The following is a 20,073-nucleotide window of genomic DNA, read 5'->3' as shown; positions in this document are numbered from 1 at the left end:
TTTGCTGGTCATTATCGAATGTGATTTTTTTTTTTTTTTGTTAAAACCAATACAGTCAGTTTAGTAAAAACGTTTCCATTACACACACAACTAAAGTCAAGTACTTAACCAAAAAGTAAATTAAATGTAATCCTATTCAGAGCAGTCAGATAGTGACAAATCTGTTCACAAAATCCTCTTTAGTCGTTTCTAATCCAGTTCATCCCTACTAATTTGCTAAATTTCTGTCTTTTTTTTATTATCGCTTTTATCTTTGATTCATTATACTTCATTTGTTCGTTTAATTTGTCTTAACTGAGAATTTCCTCACCTTTTAGCTATAGTCAGACCACCTGGCTGTGGCTGGCATCTTAGTTAAAATTCTGTAATATGTGACTGTACAGTATTTATAAATAGAGACTGGTGTCAGATCTATTGAAATGTAGGCTATATTTGAACTCACGCACATCAGAGGACATGCTACAGACACTGATTTTTTTTACTTTTGAACACTATTCACAAATATTTAATATTTTAATCTATTGTTGTAAAGAAAGTGTTTAATGTAAGTTAGCTGACGTTTTTTGTTAATCCATTTAATAGCAATTTATGACACCAATCTTAGGGAACAAATCTAAAATTGATTTAAAAAAAAGTGAGAGAAAACAGTAATCTGCTTAAGCCTAGTGATTAGTTTATAATTTAGGAAGCCTCTGACTGAGACAGATCTATATCTCAAAGTAAACTAGAACACTTGTGCAAAGAGAGACAGCTCACATAAGAGCCCCGCTCCTCAACAATATGTAAGAACAAGTGATCATGAGGCAAAGTATTGCTTAACAAGAGCTCAGAGCTAAAGATGTTGCAGCATTAACAGAAAGTCCTGTAATGCAAGTGGATTTGTAGTCACACCGTGTGCCTGTGCCAATGATAAGTGTATCTTTAGATTTTGTAGGCTTCACTCATGGAAACACAGCGCTACCCAGAGCGGGCCAAACTGTACTTTTAAATGACATCCACTCTACATCATCTGAGTTCTTATATAGTGAACATTCTGGATCCTTCCAGGGAGTTTGGGGGTTATGCAGCTCATATTCCAGACCTCCGGTGAATCCCTTTATTGCGCTGAGAGGTGTGAACGCTTAAATGAAAAAGCAGGTAATGCCCACTGTGGTGATACGAGAATAGTTTCTACAGGAGGAACACGCGCATTAAAGAAAAGCTGGAAAAGCTCCAGGATTGATGGAACGAGATGGCTTTGATGCACTGGAGTCATTGCAGATGCAGTTTGGACAGTTCACCACCAGGGGGATGAGTGGCTTCAAGTTCAGTGTTTGCACACAATAGTACAGATTCAGGTCCTTTGTCTTTATATAATTTATTTCATGGTTCATTTAAAGTTTCATAATTGCTGAGCAATCATTTTTATTTGTTTTACTTCCCAAATTCTTTAAAATCAAAGCTTTTTTTCTAAATAAACTAAATTAAGCAGACCTATAAAAGTAACACATGTATTTTTACCTTGCATCAATAGGATTTAAGTTGTAATAAGGTATTTTTGTAATAATCATTACGTAACTTGTGTACCTAAACAGTGTGAAGAGAGGAAGCCTCAGGTATGTAGGAGGATAAAGTCTTTCTAAATGTGTGTTTGTAACTTTTTCACATATTATTAAAAAGACACCAGTAATTCTGTTTTTTGTTTTGGGCATTTTTAAAATGTATTTATTACAGAGCCCCTAAAGGGGCACAGAAATATAAAAAAAAATGGTATAAGAAACCAGTATGTCACTTCAGGGGCTCCAAAATACTGCTTCCATAATTTGTGCAATTGTGACAAATAAATCTGCAATGTGTTTGTTATTTGCAAGTTTTAGATTGTATTTGAGTCATATTGATTATACATTTCGTCACATCTTATTAAAGTGGTTAAAAAAAACACACACACTTAAAAAATGCATAGTTAAAAATAACCTAAGATGGTTTGTTTATGTGGGGTTAAAGAGGGACTTAACTACTTGCTTGTTTATTTTTAAAAAATGACTTGGGTTTTAATGAAATCATATCAATAAATATATAAGCCAAAAATATATATTCCATCATGAATAACCCAAGAATTGGGTTAAAGAAACATCAAGTGTTTTAAGACTGAAGAGTCTTTGAAATGAGGTGAAAACAAAAAGGATTTCAAAATAAAACCATTTTAAAAAAGAGTTTTTTAATGAGAAAAGATGAAGTTAAAGCTCCAATCTAGTGTTTGAATGGCTTTCAAACAATTTCTGGCCAATTTTTCCTCTAGAGAAACCCATCAGCTGCCAACTTGCCAGAAATAAAAAAATAAAAGTGCTGTGAACACAGCTTGGGTAACACTTAAAAGTATCAGGTACACATGAATCTTCAAAGTGTGCTCTACAATTGTGTCAACTTTTTTTTCTTCTTTTTTTAGATGTTATTGTTTGTTCTTTCAAACTCACAGGGAAATTGAATCCGTTATCTTTAGACACAAAGTGAATGATAGAACTCGTGGGATCTATTTTTTTGTTTTGTCCACACTAAAGATGTGCTTGTGCGCCAGTAATAAACCGGGTTCCTGCAGCACAAAGTGAACCCTAAACCACAGTCCGCGAGCCCCGCTGCTACCCGGAAATATTACAAGGGCCGGAAAGGACCAATGTTAGGGGAGCATACGTCACTCACTTTTACCCAAAAAATATTTCCACCGAAGGTCCAAATTTCTGCCGGCCGTCGAAATATTAAGTACATTTCCCTCTCAGCGGAGCTGGCCGCAGTCAAATGGCGAGGAGGCGGCTGTCGTATCCGTCCGCGTTGATTTTAGGGGGGCTCGGGGTAAGCGCTCACCCAGCTCAGCATCAGTGAAAATGGCTCTGGCTAACGACTGGAAAACGGCACGCAGAAATGGAAGCGGACCGTAGCTAGCTAGGCAGTTCGTAGAAGGCGTGACAGGCCCTCATCCATCCGCAACCGTGCGCTGCAACCGGAGGCGTAGGTAAACATTTACCGACTATAGGTTACGCAGGACGTATATGCTAGCGCTAGCAGGGATAATGTTAACGTTAGTCCGCATGCTTTAACATTCTGCTTTGGATTGATTGCTAGCGTTAGCAACAATGTGGCTTCCCCCTCCTCTTCTCATTAAATTGCATGTAGCATGAAATAGCCAAACTCCCCGTAGCAGTTAAATGCTAAAGGGGGCCGTTAAGTTTTTTTTTCCTTCTGTGTATGCACGCCAATTGTGTCCCGGCGTTTTCTTCCAATTGTTAGCCAACACTGTTACAGGATGCCATATGAAGTACATCCGTTATTCCGTGCGTCTGGAACGTACTTCTTCTAATGTTTACATTGTGCAACGTGTGTGAGACTGGTGTTCATTGTAGCATCTCTGTTCTTCTTTGCAGGATTTCCGATTTACATAAAAATGAGCGGCAGTCAAATGTGCGAAAGCTTACTCACCTTTATTGCAAAGGGATCTCACCCCCCTAAGGGTTAATTGCTACAGTTAGAGGAGTCGTTAGGATTTTTAAGAGGTGAGCACAACTTCAATCCCTGTGTTCAGCTTTGCAGCTCATCTCTAATGCTTATTATTGCAGATTTTTGTTGGTGATTTTATGAAATAAATATGAGCACTATTGCATTTTCCCTTTAAAATACTTTTGAATTGTTTCAGTCAATTGCATGGAGTTACTGCTCTTGTTTTCTTAGTTATGTTATTAAGTTTTGCATTATAGTTTATAGAAAAATGAAACATCTAAACTGAAATAAAAGCTTGCGTAAAAACATTTATGTACAGAATGGGGCTTTTATTTTTGTAAAAAAAAAAAATCCCAAATTGTATATTTTTGATTACTTACTTTGACATGAATTAAATTTGTGTGTGGCTCAACCTAGTGTTTTGTTGCGACAGACTTTAAGACAAGTTACAAAATAACAACAATTTTATACAGGAAGTATTAATATATGGAATTTGGCATTTTTAAATAAAATTTGATGCTTTATAATAAATATAGTACAACTGTTATTTCAAGTTTAAGTTTGTTGCTAAAGACCCAGTTCAATAAAAATATATTTTTTGTCTTTTTAACATATTTTTGTAGCATTTTTCTTATAATGGAGAAAATCAGTGCTGGGCGTTATGGACGATAGAAAAGTGTATATTTCCATTTCTCTTCGATCGTTTTTATTTGTTTATTTTTATTGAAGAACTTTTGTGGAAAAAAAATGTTTTCCTAAGAAACTTGAAACTGTTATGTACTTTGAAAAAAAAATGTTGTCATTTGTGACAATTCAGTTACATGTTAATTGAAAAATAAGTAATGACACTTTTGTCTTTTTTTCCCAGAGAATAACTGAAAATGTTGTGATATATATTGTCCTTTTTTTCCATATCACCTAGCACTAGAAGACATATTAGATAATTTGAGATTAAAACTGCATTTCCGAGTATTCAAACTGTTTTGGTTCACAAAGAGATGAATCTTTGGTTTAAAAAAGCTCTGTCTAAATTTTTCAGAAAAATAGATCCATTAATGACTTTATTTTTCTAGTCAGAGCTGCCTTCTGGCTCAAAACTGTACGTCTGCATAGCTCTGATATTTCTCTGATATTAGCCTGGGCTTGTTAGGTGCCATAAGCTGACGGGATTGCAAACAAAGTACTGACGGGAGCTAACTCCTGCACCAACTCGAGGTAAATTTCTAATGAGCTCCTGCTGCGCTGCAGAAAATAAGTCTTAAAAAATTATTTAGATTTTGGCTTAAAATTTCATTATAATTAAATACCACTGGGAATGCTTTCAAAATAGAAAAATAATGAAGTTGGACTTTAAATTCTCTATATCTACTGGTGCAGTAAAAAAAACATATAATAACGTAGATATACTCTTCCCCCCATTCTTTTCTAATACAGTGATCCGGTTGTTCCATCAGTATTTTTTTCTTCTACAATAGTGCAAGCATATTCCGGGGCCAACAATGCAAGGATTCATTCGGATGAAATTGTTAAGAAGTTCAGGAAACCCGAGCTGCCATAATTAAACCTTGGTAGACCATTGCTCAGTTGAGACGTTAACCCTGTTGAGAATCTGTGGAATGTGCTGGAGGAGACCGCAGAGTGGTCCAACCTGTTTTATCATCTCACATAAATTTGGTAGAAAAGGAAAACTTTAGTAACAGATTATGTGACGTTGCATCGACCTGTCAATAATCATCCCATTTTTTTGACAAACAGCATCACGGCCAGTAAATCAAAGAATCAAGCCTTTATTTTGAAATCATAAGAAGATTGTTTGAAGATGCCCTCTATGACTTCCTTCTTTTTCAAATTCTGTGTCTTCAGCTGTAGGAACTCCGTGGCTGAACAAGGATGAGGAACCATGATTAGGTCAAGGAAAAGCTCAACGAAGCAAGAAGTCACTTTTTGAACAATTTTTTTGGTAGAAACTTTTAAAAACTATTTTGAAATTTTGGTAAAACTCCTCTTCCTGCCAGAAAGACAGCACAACCCGCTTTTTGGTCATCAGTTTATCACCTGAGCAGTAGATGTTCTACAGGGAATGGCAGCCTGAGAGGTAAACATTCTCAAGAGATGACCTTAAAGTTCTTGTTTAAGTAGGAAAGTAGCAACACAGCTTCACCCCAAGGGTAAAGTCTGACTTTCACCGGTGACAGGTGGGATCGCTATAGCCGCCCCTAGTGCTGGAGGTTTGGCCCCTGCACCCCCATGTGCCAGTGAGTGGGAAATGTTCCAATTTGGAAAATACAATCTGGACATTATAGAGATGTTAAGTGGGCACCAGGCCCACCAGTTCAAAGGCCTCGGTTTAGATCGACAGCTACAGCATCAGCAGCAAGTGCAACTTCACCAGCATCAACTCCAGCAGCAGCAGCAGCAGGCTGAGTCATCTGGAGCTCTTCTGTCTGGACTTGGCTTGGGCCCCCTGCAGGGGTCTAGAGGTAACGCCTTTTCTGATTCTGCCTCCATTTTTGCCAAGATGAGTGCCCCTCCTCCCCCACCTTTACAACAACAGCCCTCCTCATCTCAGAGCTCTCGATCAAAGTCAAGCAAGATGAGCAGCAGCAGTTCAAGCCACTCTTCAGGGTACCCTCAGTTCCTGCGCTCTTTCCACCCGTCTGAGGCAGCACTAGCACAGGAGCAGTTACATCCAGGTGTAGGGCGCTTTGAGCACTTTACTGGGGGGAGTAGCAGTAGTGGGAGTGCGGGGGGATTAGGAGGATTAGTAACATCAGCACCTCCACCCCCTCCTCCTCTGCATCCCGGCCTCTCTGTTCCCCAGGCATCACCTGGCCCCTCCTCGTCTTCTCCTTCCCCCTCAACTTCAGTGGCGACTTCTAATATCCCCTCTAGTAGCAGTGCAGTCAGCTCATTGGGACACCAGTTGGTTGGGGCCCAGTCTGATGCACGGAGCCTTCACCAACAGTTTAGTTGCATGCTAGCTGCTAATCAGTATTTTCTTTCTGGGGTGCCCGCTAATGCTAGCTTAGAACAATTTCTTGTTCAGCAGGGAACCCATAACCACTTAGGGATCGGTTTAAGTCAAACAAGCGGTGAGCCGAGCACTAGCCTTGCTCCGCCTCCTGCTTTGCATTCTTCTCACCCACACGGGCACTCCACACCCCAACCCCAGCAGGCCTCACAGCAGCCCCCCCAGCAGCAACAGCTTCCACCTCACACTCTTTCTCATCCTCACTCTCATTCTCATCCTCACCATCCTCTCCATCCAGGCTCCCAGTCCTCATCACTTGGTAGCTTTGACTTCCAGGGTATTCCAGTTCTTTCGTCAAATCAGATAGCTTCTCTGATGCAGCAGGAAACGGGGTTGCCCCTCCCCTTGCCACTTCATTTGTCCTTATCTAAGGAGGACGGCAAAGGCGAAAACAGCGGAGGTGGTAGTAGTAGCAGTAGCAATAGCAGTCGGAGGAAGAAAGCTATGGCCGGCTATTTGCCACAAAGAAAGTCTGATAGCAGCAGCAATAGTGGTAGCACCCACGGACACAATAGCCACAATGGCAATCCTAACACTAATAGTAATGGGGGGCTAAGTCACGGTCAGCCTCCTGCTTTAATTGGGAGTGGGGTCGGTTTGACAAGTATGGCAGGAGACCCATCTTCCCTTCTAGCCTCATCATCTTCATCCTCATCTGTAGTTTCTTCTTCTTCCTCCTCTGCACCCTCTTCCACTGCTGCCTCAGTACTGGTTACTAACGATTCCCAGCTTTCTAAATCTGATAACCAGAACTCAATGCAACCTAGTGGCACAGAGTCTGGTACAGAGTCTGTTTATAGTTGTGGAGATTGTGGCAAAAGCTTCCCTCAACTTTCAAGCCTTCGCAGGCATTTGCGCATGCATGAGCCAACTACAGCAGGCACTAGTAATACCGCCACTACAGGCCCCAACCCTATTCATATTAAAACACAGACTGATCCAAGTCTTCCACATTCGACCCAAGAAACCCCCCAACCCTCATCTAATTCTTGTCCTAGTCCAGACAAAATATTTCACTGCCCTGATTGTGGCAAAGGCTTTAAGAAAAAGGGGCACCTCCTGCAACATGGTGTCATACACTCATCCGCCCGCCCGTATGGCTGCTCCACCTGCTCTCGGGCTTTTAATCGTAGAGAGTCACTGACACGCCATGAGAAGATACATGAGGAAAAGCCATTCCGATGTCCTGCCTGTGGCCGTGCCTTCCGTGAGAGCACCTCGCTTCTGAACCATGCTGCCTCAGGCACCTGCGGCAAGCCAGGTAGGGGACCCAAACATCGGGGCAGCAAGACAGGCACAGATGGTGAGGACACAATCGGGGGAGGGGGTGGAGGAGGCAATGGAGGAGGGGGTACTTATCAGAGCAATAGAGGGGTTGTTTATGGGAAAGCTGAGGAAGAGGATGGTGTAATCATTGTTGGGGAAGGGGAACCAAAGTCAGGGCTAGGATGTGATGGTCTGTTTCAATCTGGAAGGGGAGGGAATTCAAATGACAGAGACAGAATAGATGGTAAATACCCCACTGACTACTCTCGGAATCGTTACACAGGCTACCATGATGAACACCGTTCTCAAGGTAACCCATCTCCATGCTACTCTGGTGCCTCCCCCTGTGGGAGTGGGATGGCGGGCCCAGCTCTGAGAAAGGCACCCTTGGCCCCGACACTGCATCCACACTCACAGAGCCACAACCAGCACCACCATCCGCAACAACAGCCCCACCTGCCTCTTTCTTCTCTACTGGATGACTCAGAGGATGATGTCACTAGCTCTGTCAACAATGCAATCTCTGCTATAACAGCTGCTAGTAACAGTGGAAATAGAGGAGATGATAGGGGAGACATCATAGGAGGCCTTCTAGGTGGTCTTGGTTTAGGACATCTGGGCTCACCTTCATCCACATCTGGCATGGATAAGGGTTTCAGAGGCACTGGGAGCCAGGAGGCAATGAGCAGCAACCCTCAGAACCACATTGCCAAACCAAAGCGTCCTCGCAAACCAAGAGCTAAGAAAGAGCCCACAGCTGGTGGACAGCCCCCGAAACGAAGGCAATACACCCCCAGAATGGGGTCTAGTGGGCTTCCGCGTACTCACCTTTGCAGCGTCTGCGGCAAGGGATTCGCACGCCGAGAGACCCTGCGGAGGCACGACCGCATCCACACTGGAGAAAAGCCCCATCACTGCACCATTTGTGGCAAGTATTTCAGAGAGGCTTTCCACCTCAGCAAGCACCAGACTGTTCACTCCGGTGCAAAGAATTACAAATGCACCATCTGTGGGAAAGAGTTTGGTTACTCCCAGAGTCTCAGGAGGCACAGCAAACTTCACCAGAAAGGGGAGCTTGAAGAAGTGCCAGCGACACCAGTTTCCGAGAACCTCAACAGCTTTAACTCAAATCCCCAATGTGGTGTGGCACAAGACAGGAGCCAAAACCAAGCGACTAGCACGTCCTCCTATTACCCCTACTCTCAAGATGTTAAGCCTCAAGACACCAACCCTCAGCCACAGCCTCCACCTCCACTCCATTCACAAGCCCCACCACCCCCTCGACTTTACACCTGTGCTATATGTTGGAAGTCTTTCCGCCACCACTTCCATTTGACAGCCCATCATCAGACAGTTCATGAAGGAGGTGGTGAAAAGCTCTTTTGCTGTGAGGTGTGTGGGAAATCGTTCGCCTACTCCAACAGCCTCACTCGACACAGGCAGTCTCAGCACGGGATGACCCGCACTGAGCCATCTAACCCTCAAGAGGGCAGCAGCGGGTCCGGAGACAACAGAGGTTCTAGTGACGTTAATCAGTCAGCATCTGAGAACGAGGCTGCCACCAATGCCTTGCTTCAGATGACGCCTTCCACTGAAGCCCACGGAGGGCAAGGGCTTAGTGTCGTCACTCATAGCCATCAACAGGCACCCCCCCAGCCACCAGGTGGCTACTCTCCCCTCTTTTATGATGCTGCCCAGTCTTCTGCCTCCAATGCTCCATCTTACTCTCAGCCTCTGCCTCCCAACTCTACAATCATGCCTCCCCAGCATCCTCACTCTCCTGCCGGGGTCAAGGGAGAGCACATTTATCCAGCCGGATCCCGTAGCCGCACGCTCCACACCACTGCCCCGTTCCAGCCCCTCACGGAACTGCCCTCCACCGAGCATCACCATCTACATCACCATCATCATCACCCCCACAACCATCCTCATCATCAATCAGACACGCAGTCCCACCAGCACTTTGACTGCAACATCCAGTTGTCACAAGATGAAATGAAACGGCACAAGAAGAAAAAAAAAAAGTCAGAGAGGAGAGATTGGAGAGAAAATAAATGGGAATCATCTGATTTAGTTAGATTTCACGGAGTGAAACGAAAGAAGAAAAAATGTACTCTTAGAGGGCAGTTGAATAAAAAACAAGCCTCTCTCCGCTTCACAATTAAGAGAGGAGAAGGATCGGGTGGTGGGTATAAGCTTGTCAACACAGGTGGAATAAAAGTACAAATCCTGTCCTCTCTCAAAGTCCCTGTGAAGCGATTTGGATGCCCCCTTTGCCCTAATTCAGTATTTTCTCGAAAAGCGGGACTACTCATCCACATGGTAGTCAAACACCCCCAGAAGGCCTTGAGCACTCAGGAGCGACTAAGGTGCAGTGTGTGTGGGAAGCAGTCCCACAGGCCTTTGGCAGCCTACATCCATCGGGCCTCCCATCGATCCAGAGGAACCTTTTCCTGCCGACACTGCTCCGCTCGCTTTTGGAATGCTACTCTTCTTCATAGGCACAAAGTGTCCTGTCACCGCAGGGCTAATAAAGGACTGCAGAGGGAAGATTCTAAGCGGCTGACACTTTCTAAGAGACCAGAAGAGACACAGACCTATGAAGGTCACGAGGCTATGCCATTCCTACAGGAACCATACAGATACTGAGCATTCGGGCGTATGAAAGAACAGGACTGTTTATTTTCAAGGTCTACAATGGCAAATTTAAGCAAAAGAACAGACTTGAAAAGGCATCCGCTGCCTTGTGGAGGATTTAAATGCCTCATGTCTCTGTTGCATCTACTCTACTGACTATTAGAATGAGTGTGTTCCCAGCTACTGTAGAGCACCCTATGAAATATCATCAGAAATTCTTCCAGATTGTATTGGAAGGTATTTTCAAATATGTGACTGTTTCTATAGGGTCATTATTAACCCCCTTAAGTGCATTGACACTATGCTTGGCTGACACTGTGCAGTTAAATAGACACAACTAGGTAAAATTACCTGCTAATGTATACCATAACTAAACTCTGCTACAACTCTTGCTGTATGATAAATGTCTCTTGTGTATTTTGTCTTGTTGTTCACTTAGAGGCTCTGAGGATTTTTTTTTAACTGTAAAGTGCATTTATTAGGAGTAGGGACAAGGGGACAGAGACCTTTTTGTTGTCAGTGCATGTTTGTTCTTTGGTCAAGTTTTTGCTGAGGTTGTGAGATCACTCCTGCAGTACGTGATGGTTTATTCAGTATATCCCCAGACGTTTGTAGTGTAAACTTGATTTGAGAAGTTGCCCTGTACTCCCTCGTGATCCAATCACAAATAGATCAATTGTCAAAGTTACTGGCAATTAGCATAACAAGGATCCCCTGGCCTGCCAAAATGAAGACTCCTACCAGAAGCCTTGCGTATGATGTTCACTTTAATGATTTGAAATATTCCTAGCTTTTATACCAAGAGACTGAAAACAAGTGAAACAAATTGACTGTAACATGTTTATTCCATGTTATTTGTATGCTCTTTTTAGCAGTGATTATTTCTAAAGTACCTTTTAGTGTGTTCAAAACAAGGACCTATCATTATAGAAAATAATGTAATATTCTGTGTATTTTTGTGTGTAACCCAATCATGCCAATCTTACACTTAACCCCACGTGTTTTCATTTTTGCAGGGTTGCAATGACCCTGCTGTCATACCTTGTTTGTATTTTTCCTTGAAAAAATAGTCATTTTAAGTATATAATGTCACTTTATTCATATATGAAATGTTCATACCCCTGTCAATTTTTTCTTCTAAAGAAAATTATAGTTTTAGTAGATTTCTATTACATTATTTACTGAAACGTTAGTAGTTGATTATATTTCAGCAATGAATAAATCTTAAATGTAATTTTTGCTTTGGTTTCTGATTCAGCTACGTAACAGCGATTTTTCAAAAACTATGTTGGAAAATGCTTTACTAAAAGAATATTAGTCAACTGTTACCAGTCTTGGTCCTAAAAGTATACACTCTGTTTAGCTTTTTGAGTGTTATGAGTTTAACTTTACTGCTAAATACAAGAATGGAGTTGATTCAATAAATTCTAGGGGTGCAGCGATTCACTTTTAAAAATTAAATTCATACAATATGCGATTTCTATTATGATTCATAGTCAATATTGATTCCTTTTGAACAATCTGATTCTAAAATCAATCTAGGTCATCTTTAGCCCAAAATTCCACCAGTTTAAATCAGAGATAAATACCTAGTACTAAACAGTGCTGGGGAAGTTTTCCTGAGTCCAAATGGTATTTTTCATAATCGATTAATCTAATTTTGAAAAAATTTTACAATGATATAGGTTGATTCAATTAACTTGCCTTAGACAGATTGATCTAGTTGGATTGTAGTAATATAAATCGATTATTCAAATAATTTTTGCACCTATAGTAAATTCCCTTAAGGTTGTTAAATATAATACATTATTTCAGGATGATGGCAGGTTATCTCAAAGGCCATTTCAACCTCGTGCTGTCACTTTGCCTGAAGTAAGGAGTGTGTCAAAACAACTGCACTTCCTTTTAGTTCCACAAGATGGCAGTAATCCACTCAGCAGTATTGGCCTGCTGGGTATGTGTGGCAGTCACATGGATGACATTGTGACAGGGGTTGGACTAGGGAGGCTGGGTGACTGAATTATCTGCCCGTGTGTTGTTTACTACAACATTAAAGCCGCAAGATGGGAAAACAATTCCTGACCACCAGTCAGTAATCATAAAAGTAGGCCTCTATAAAAGTTAGATATGAAAATGTCAATTCTTGGATGATTTCTTATTGTATTGTTATAACAATTAAAGTGTTAGTACACAATATATAGTTTGGAAAATGGTAAAGTGTGGGTAAAAAATGAAGTGGTAAAGCTTTGAGATTTAATTTTTCTTTTTAAACAGAGAAAAAGCGGTTCATTAATAGTTATTAGTTCTAATTTGGTTTTCATTGTCAGGTAATGTTTCAATCTATTTATAAAAAAAAGAAACAGTGCGGGTTTAACTTTAAAAACACAGGTGAATTCTTGCGACATGCTTTGTTTTGCATGTGCTTTTCCACTGTACAGTAGACCAGACAGCCCTCGCGCTATTTTGCATCTCGAGTTTGTCTCACGCGGCAGTGGCATGCACGGTGGGAATCCGAGCGGGCGGGTTTGCCCGACCTATTTCTGTCCAATCGCTACTCGTCGTGGGCGGAGTGATTAATTTTTCCAGCCAATCAGAGGCAGAGCCGAGAGCCGGACAGACCTGGTCCCCGCGTGCCCAACACACGTGAGGAGGAGCAGCTATTGTGCACCGGGAGGCAACGTGCTGGAGTTTCTCTCTGAAAAAAACAGCAGACTCACGTTTTCCGAGGATTACAAGGAACTGGAAAAGTCATGCAGCAGAGCCAGATAATTATTGACAGCCCAAAATATGTTCGATTAGAGAATAGCAACATGTATCTTTGGGAAAATATATATTTAAAAAACGTATTTTTGTGTTTAAATATATTTTTAAGGTATCCAAAAGTATTTGGTCTTCTGCTCAGAAAATATAATAATAATAATTTAAAAATATATAAATTCACATGAACTGTCAAGAGTACATAAACGAGAGTGGGCGTGTCTCATGAATAGTAAACGCTCATTATTCATGAGGCACGCCGCGTCCCGCGAGGTGTGACGTCACGTGAACTGCCCGTGTCCGTTCCAGCTGAGCGCGAGAGACAGAGGACGCTCGGACCAACGCAAATCCAAGCCCGTGCGCCCGTGACTGCAATCACCGGATGCGAGAGGGAGAGGAGAGAAAAAAAAGTACAGACAGAAAGAGGAAACGACCCCCTCCTCCTTCACCGACTGGCAGCAGAGCGCGACAGGAGAGAGGAGCAGCAACACAAGTTGTCATCTGACGAACAGCTCTCGTATTTTGATTTTGTTGGGATCTCGTTTTTGATTCACTCCGGATTTAGTTGTGCTGTTTTTACATTTTTGTGTGCGTGCGTAGTGTGAAGCTGTCACTGCGTTCTTCCTTATGGACATTATTCCTGCTCTTTTGGCTTGACTGTCCCTCCCACTCGGGAGAAAGAAAACAACTTGCTTCACCGAACCCAACAGCAATGGAGCACTTTGAGGAAATTCATTTTTCCAGGAAATAAACTCAACAAAAACTAAAAGGTAAAAGTTGCATCTTTTTTTCATATTTTGTGAAGATTTTTTCTTTTTTTTTTTATTAATTCTGCATCTCAAATATTTTTTTGCTTCTCACCCCCACCCCTCCTGCACAGCAGACTTTTCCTATTGGTTGGTACTGTGGTCAATTTGAGTCACCCCTTCCAGCGCACCGGGTGTCTCTTTACTGACCCCATCGAAGCCCAGGATGTCCAGGCAGCTCACTCAGCTTGTGACCCCTGACCTCCCCGCTGGGGCAAGCCCACAGTTTGGAAGTTGCACTCAGCCTGCAGGCTCGCTCACAGGTGGACACGTCAACTCCATGGCTGGGTTGAAATCCCTCCTGCAGCACCCCATGAAGGGGGACCACCGTTTGAAGAACCCATGTGACACCAAAGGTAACTAACTCTTTAATGATGAACCTCATCTGCTGATCCACCTGCTTGCTTTTATTTGAACAATGATTTGTTTGAGGACCCTTTAGTTTTATTTTAAGGCACCCCCAAGGTCTCATGTGGCGCTGCACATGTTTGCAATGACTCCTCTATGACCCTCACGAGTATCCACTAGGATTATAATCCCTGCTGCTAAACAATCCAGATCCCAGTAAGTGTTAACACAAAGTGGTTGAGCTGCACTGCCTGCCAGACATAGCTCCAACCACTGCGAGATTTGTTCAGGAGCTTGCATTTGTGTTATGACAACAAATTGGTTTTGGCGCTTGCCTAACGCCGCAGTTCAGCGACCATCTGGTCCATCTGTGAGTGTGTATTTGTGCTTCTATGGAAGATACAGTTTTTAATTCTTAAGCGGAGGTGAAAAACTGGTGATGAAAGTATGTAAACAAAAGTTGCTCTTCTTCGCCTTCAGCTCACTTGATTCTCTTCAACAGACAAAGACAGACTGGACCTTGATGAGGACTCCTTGGGAGTATGCTCCATGAGGAACGGCAATGGAGCGGTCAGCAATGGCTGTGGAGGGGGAGGTGGAGGAGGAGGGGGCGGTGGAGGTGGTGGAAATGGAGGAAACTACAACCAGTTCCTGGGGCCTCTCATGTGGGACCGCACCTTACCTGCAGACGGGGGGCTCTTCCAGCTTCAGTACATGGACTTGGAGGAGTTTCTTACTGAAAACGGAATGGGCAGCATGCACAGCAACAACAGCTCCAGTTCCGCCCAAATCCCATCGCAGAGCTCCCAGTCGGCCGTGCCCAACCAGAGCTCCCAGTGCCTACCGCCCTCATCTCCATCCGGGTCGTCGTCCTCGTCCCCCTCTTCCTCGTCTTCCCCATCCCTCATCGGTCTGGAGGTGGCCCAGCCGCAGGGCCTCGGAGGAGGGACCGACTGTCTTCACGGTGAGTTTCGTCCCTTCCTACGGCGATTAAAAACAAACCGCCGCTGGTTGTTGTGAACGTTCATCCTTATCGCCGCTTCATGACGGCAATAATGCAAGTTCTGCAAGCTTGGCAGAAGCCAAAAGAGACAGCGTGTCCTCTGCCTCTGATATGAGTCGGCTCAATACTGGACGAGAGGCAATCAAGGTCGGAAATTATTCCTATGAGCTTTATTTGGTTAAAAAACACGTTTCTGTGATCAGGGGTCAAACTGAAGTCACAACAGTTTGGCCCTGACAAACTTATAGGTGGATCATTGGTGGAATAATCTTAGAAAGTATCTGCAATTTAGAATGGAGTTTTCATTGGATGCAATTGGAGGAGGAGTTTGGGTAGATAAGAAATGAGAGTGGTAAACAGGATTAGAAAGGCTGTGATCAAAATAAAATAATAAAAAACTGTTTTTGATGAGTCAACTTCATAGCAAATGACAAGGTGGTCTGGTGTAGCCTGGCATGTGATCTGGTATACAACGCAATCAGCTTTTAAGCCAAAGAGTTAATGTGCAGCGGGGTCAAAACAAGATAGAGGAGAGACACAGGCAGAGCGGTGTGTGGAGTGTTTGCGTGTCTTTAAATCTCTCCCCACTTCACACGCCACAGCCATGTGCACGCGTCGGAACACGTGCGGAGGCTGGGAGTGCTCGACTCAGGGAACGAGAGGCAGGGCCTCCACGCTTGTGGGAGGAGCCCACAGGGGGAGGCACACACAGCAACAGGAAGAGTCTCCCTCCTGGTGCTGCTGGACTTCAGACTGAACGTTTGATCAGTAGTAAATGATGACCATTTAACTGATATCAAAAGAAAATGATATGCTTTTTTTATACAAACCTCGACTCTGGACTTTTATTTTAATTTTAAACCAAACTCTCATGAGTTTTTTTTTGTCCTTTTTTTCATAAGTGACATCTTTAATCTGTTCTTTTTAATCCTAAATCCACTAAAACATGATATTTTAAAGCAGTTTTCATTTAATGAAAAATCCCAATCTTCTAGTTGATTTATAAGCTTTTATTGATATTTGTGGACCCAAACATGACAACAACAACAATAAAAATACACCAATCCCTATTTGAATGCTTCTCAAAAGGTCATGACACTGCATCAATCTATTTATTTACCTGTAGGAAAAAATAAATAATATAAATATAATAATTTAGCACCTAATATTTGCTTAATTATATGTTTTGCAACCATATTTGTATATATAAAAAGCATATTTTTCAATGCATTTTTTTGCTAAGTCATAGTAAAGATGGCTGAGGTATTTGAGCATGTCAAAGGGTCAATTTGTGCCGACAGAACAGCCAGATGTCAGTTAGGTAAGACGCTTTTAGCCTTATAGGGTGTAGGTAGAGGAACGTCACATAGTGGCCCCATGTAAAGACAGGCCTTTGGAGTGGAGGAGGGAAAAGTTACATAACATATCCACCTTTCTAACTTTTATGGACGAGATAGCTCTTGATCTTTGCTTTGGCTACTGTAAATTTGTTGTTGGTGGAAGTTGCTTTTAGGGCCCTCTGATGTGACCGATGGGCGCGTTGTTGTTGTTTTGATTAGAGTTTGGACATTGAAGCACTTTTCTAGTCATATCAGACTTTGGGATCAGTTTCATTTTTGTTGAGAGGCACAGAAAAGTGGAGATACTGCAAATGTGTGATGCTGCTATAAAACAGATAAAAACTTAAATATATACATTTATTTATTTATTAATTATTTGTTTTTATTCGGTAAACAATCAAACTGTAAATCCCTGGTGTGGTTTGACAGTGTTTTTTTCTATGTATATATGTATAAATGTTTCATTTATATTAAATATTTCATAGTTATTCACTAAACTTGTCCATAAATGTGACTGGAGCACCAACAAAATGTAGAAGAAATTAGATTCTGTAAAAGTAGCGCTCTGCTTCCACCTGGTGTTCATCCGGTGGTATTGCACCTGTTGGTGATTTCTTTTGATGGAATCTTTTATTTATTTATTTTTACGTTCTTAAGTGAACACGATGTCTCATGTCTCTCCCGTTTGATTCCAGGAAGTCAGACGAGTATGAATGACACCTGTGAGTCACCGTCGTCCTCCTCTTCATCCTCGTGTCCACCTTTGCTGACGCCCACCAGCAGCGGGCCCGATGGGATCGAAATGTTTGACATGGACGGTTCAGACATGTCCATGTCTGACGGGCAGGGTCAGCAGAACTTTGACCCCAGAAGGCACTCTTTCAGCGAAGAGGAGCTGAAGCCGCAGCCGATGATCAAGAAGGCCCGGAAGATTCTGGTGCCCGACAACATGAAGGTGAGAAGCTTTGCAAGAAATGAACAGGGCTTAAAATATTCCGTCTTTTACTGACAAATAAAAAAACTGCAGGTTTAGAGCTTAGAGAAGTGTGTTGTTAATGCTTTGGCCTGTGGGATTTTAAATATGCAGCTTGTCTACAAACTGTTATTACTCTCAGACTGAACTTCCCAGCCAAATTCTGCAGAAGAGGCGTGCAAAAAATAGTTTTAAAGTGTTTCGCACTTATTCAGATTACCAGGTATCTGTGAGATGCTTTAAGAAGAAATATTAAAAACTAAAGTCTGTCTATTTTCTTTGTTGTCTTCCAGGATGAGAAGTACTGGTCCAGGAGGCATAAAAATAACGAAGCAGCAAAGCGCTCCCGGGACGCACGCCGTCTAAAGGAGAACCAAATCTCCGTGCGTGCCGCCTACCTGGAGAGGGAGAACGCCGCCCTCCGACAGGAGGTGGCAGAGATGCGGAAAGAACTGGGTCGGTGTCGCAACATCCTTAGTAAATACGAGAACCATCTCGGCGACCAGTGATGGCGGCGAGGGCGCCGCGGCAAGAAAAAGAGGAGGAGCGTAAAGCTGGATGAAATCTGAAGACTCTGATTCCCTGGGATGGCGTGATGGACTGAATGGGGGGTTGAGATGTTGATGATGATGATGATGATGATGATAGTGGCGAGGAAGGTGATAATCATGATGATGAATGTATAAAACACAGAGAAGGTCGGTGCGTCGAAGCTCAGGTGTCTCGTTTTGTTTCAAGGTGTCAGCTCTTAAAGTGATTGACGGAGCGAATAATTTAACAGATGAGAGATGTTACTTTTAAGAGTTTTGCTATGGAGAATTGTATATTTTTATAATACTTCAGAAAAATTTAGAGGGGGTTGAAAATCCAGAGAACAATTTTGTACATTTTCTACGTGTTTGGGACAGAAAGACGGGGGGAAGCTATGGTAAATATTTTATTTTAGATGCGTCAGGATGCTGTGAGGCATCTGTATGGCTTGATTGTTGTATTCCCGATGCAGCAGCAGGGCTCAGGAAGCATGTAACAAGTGTAATATAGAGAGCAAAATTAACTTAAAATCGTATAGTTCAATATTTTTTTTTGGATTTACTCGAGCACTTAATTTTTTCCCCCGTGTCTGTCACTGGGCATGCATTGTAGGGGCGCCATTTAAACGCTTCAGTCCCGCTCTCAGTACGAGGTTCTTTTTCATCGACCTCTTTCTTTTACTACAGTATTTACTCTTCTCGTCTGGGTTTTACCCGGGACTTCTTTTCTGGGTCTATTTCGTTCGGTTCCCGTGGAGTGGCTTCCATGCACTCCGGCGTTTTTTTTTTGTGCTGGTGAAACGCGTTTCTTCCAGGCCTCCGTCTGGCTCGGGCGTCCCGTCGCCGCTCTGAGCCAACCCTTCCCCGTCACGCGTACCTCCACGGTGCAAAAAGGTGATCTTAATCTCAGTGTTGTAACGTACTCTAACATGGTAAGAAATCCTCCCGTTAGGATGCACATCACTACTTTACTGTAATAAATGAAACTCACTTTAATTCATAAATGGGAGGGAGAATGTTGTGTATATTGAATAGGCCTACTATACTGTTTTATGTATTTGATGTATTTCAGGAGATGGGTTCCAAAAGCCCCATTGAGTGGAATGGTGTTAATTTCTCAGATTTCTGGGAGAAATAAAAGCCAAATTTTCCTTATTTTTTTTCCACAATGCTTGTTGCTATTTGGTGCATTTTTTCCTCCATTCTTCTCCCTTTTTGTGGTTTCTATTAACTTCTCTGTGTACCCAAAACACCTGCACAGGGTCATGAGTACTCTGTTATGTTTCTAGAGAAGGGATGATTAGGATAGAGTTTGATTTAAATCTCTTTAATGACCATGATAAATAGTTACCATTACAGCTGTTTTTATTGTTATGATGATTATCCCTCTTATTGTTGTTCTATATTATTGAATGTTTTTTTTTTCTTTCTTTGGATAAACATGATCTGTTACACCTTTAACAAACATCTCTGATCTACATTGTTCCTGAGAAAGACTGTTCGAATAAAAATAATGAGAAATATGATTAAAAAAAACATAAACATGGACGGAATCATTGGTTTTTCCTTCGGACTTCGCGCCACAGCTTCTGACCACGGATCCTGTGAATGTGGCTCAGCGACAGGACTTCCCAGGATGAGGCCCGATCTGCTCCCGTCACTTCACTCAGTGATTGTTTGCTCTCCCGACAGGATGTAGTCTCTGAAAAACCCTTTCGCAGACGTTGGTCGATCCATCCTGTAGTGACACTAACTAATCAGCCACCCCTGCTGTTGCAGAGCCCGCCAGTCAGTGCTAGTTTCTTTGGATGTAGTTGAAAATCTTCTCCTCAAACACCAATAAACGATTGTTCTCAATGTCGGCTGTTGTGTTTGTGTGTCTTTGGTGCTGAAGTGAGAGAGGGGGGTCAAACT

At 42.5% G+C, this 20,073-nt stretch overlaps 2 protein-coding genes across 11 annotated transcripts; both read left to right on the top strand.

The window, feature by feature from the left end:
- Positions 1-1,963: 1,963 nt before the first annotated feature.
- On the top strand, positions 1,964-11,636 carry si:dkeyp-69b9.6 (zinc finger protein 865). 9 transcript variants are annotated; one of them, XM_024267540.2, is made up of 4 exons: positions 1,964-2,986; positions 3,396-3,524; positions 5,332-5,563; positions 5,664-11,636. In XM_024267540.2, exon 4 carries the CDS (start codon positions 5,735-5,737, stop codon positions 10,412-10,414), a length of 4,680 nt encoding a protein of 1,559 aa, XP_024123308.1. In that variant the 5' UTR covers positions 1,964-2,986; positions 3,396-3,524; positions 5,332-5,563; positions 5,664-5,734; the 3' UTR covers positions 10,415-11,636. The 9 variants fall into 9 exon arrangements, with proteins under 9 accessions (XP_024123308.1, XP_024123307.1, XP_024123306.1 ...); XM_024267544.2 differs by having other exon boundaries at positions 1,970-2,986; positions 5,332-5,948; positions 8,049-11,636; XM_024267543.2 differs by having other exon boundaries at positions 1,972-2,986; positions 5,332-7,760; positions 8,049-11,636.
- A 1,165-nt stretch (positions 11,637-12,801) lies between these two features.
- Positions 12,802-20,016, top strand: dbpb (D site albumin promoter binding protein b). 2 transcript variants are annotated; one of them, XM_024267546.2, is made up of 5 exons: positions 12,802-13,929; positions 14,040-14,321; positions 14,816-15,277; positions 17,352-17,611; positions 17,923-20,016. In XM_024267546.2, the coding sequence occupies exons 2-5, from the start codon at positions 14,132-14,134 to the stop codon at positions 18,136-18,138; spliced, it is 1,128 nt and encodes a 375-aa protein (XP_024123314.1). In that variant the 5' UTR covers positions 12,802-13,929; positions 14,040-14,131; the 3' UTR covers positions 18,139-20,016. The 2 variants fall into 2 exon arrangements, with proteins under 2 accessions (XP_024123314.1, XP_024123313.1); XM_024267545.2 differs by having other exon boundaries at positions 12,804-13,929; positions 14,043-14,321.
- Positions 20,017-20,073: the final 57 nt, after the last annotated feature.

This window comes from Oryzias melastigma, linkage group LG16 (genome assembly GCF_002922805.2).
Source record: "Oryzias melastigma strain HK-1 linkage group LG16, ASM292280v2, whole genome shotgun sequence".
NCBI classification, from domain to species: domain Eukaryota; kingdom Metazoa; phylum Chordata; class Actinopteri; order Beloniformes; family Adrianichthyidae; genus Oryzias; species Oryzias melastigma.
This window is presented reverse-complemented; position numbering and strand designations above follow the sequence as displayed.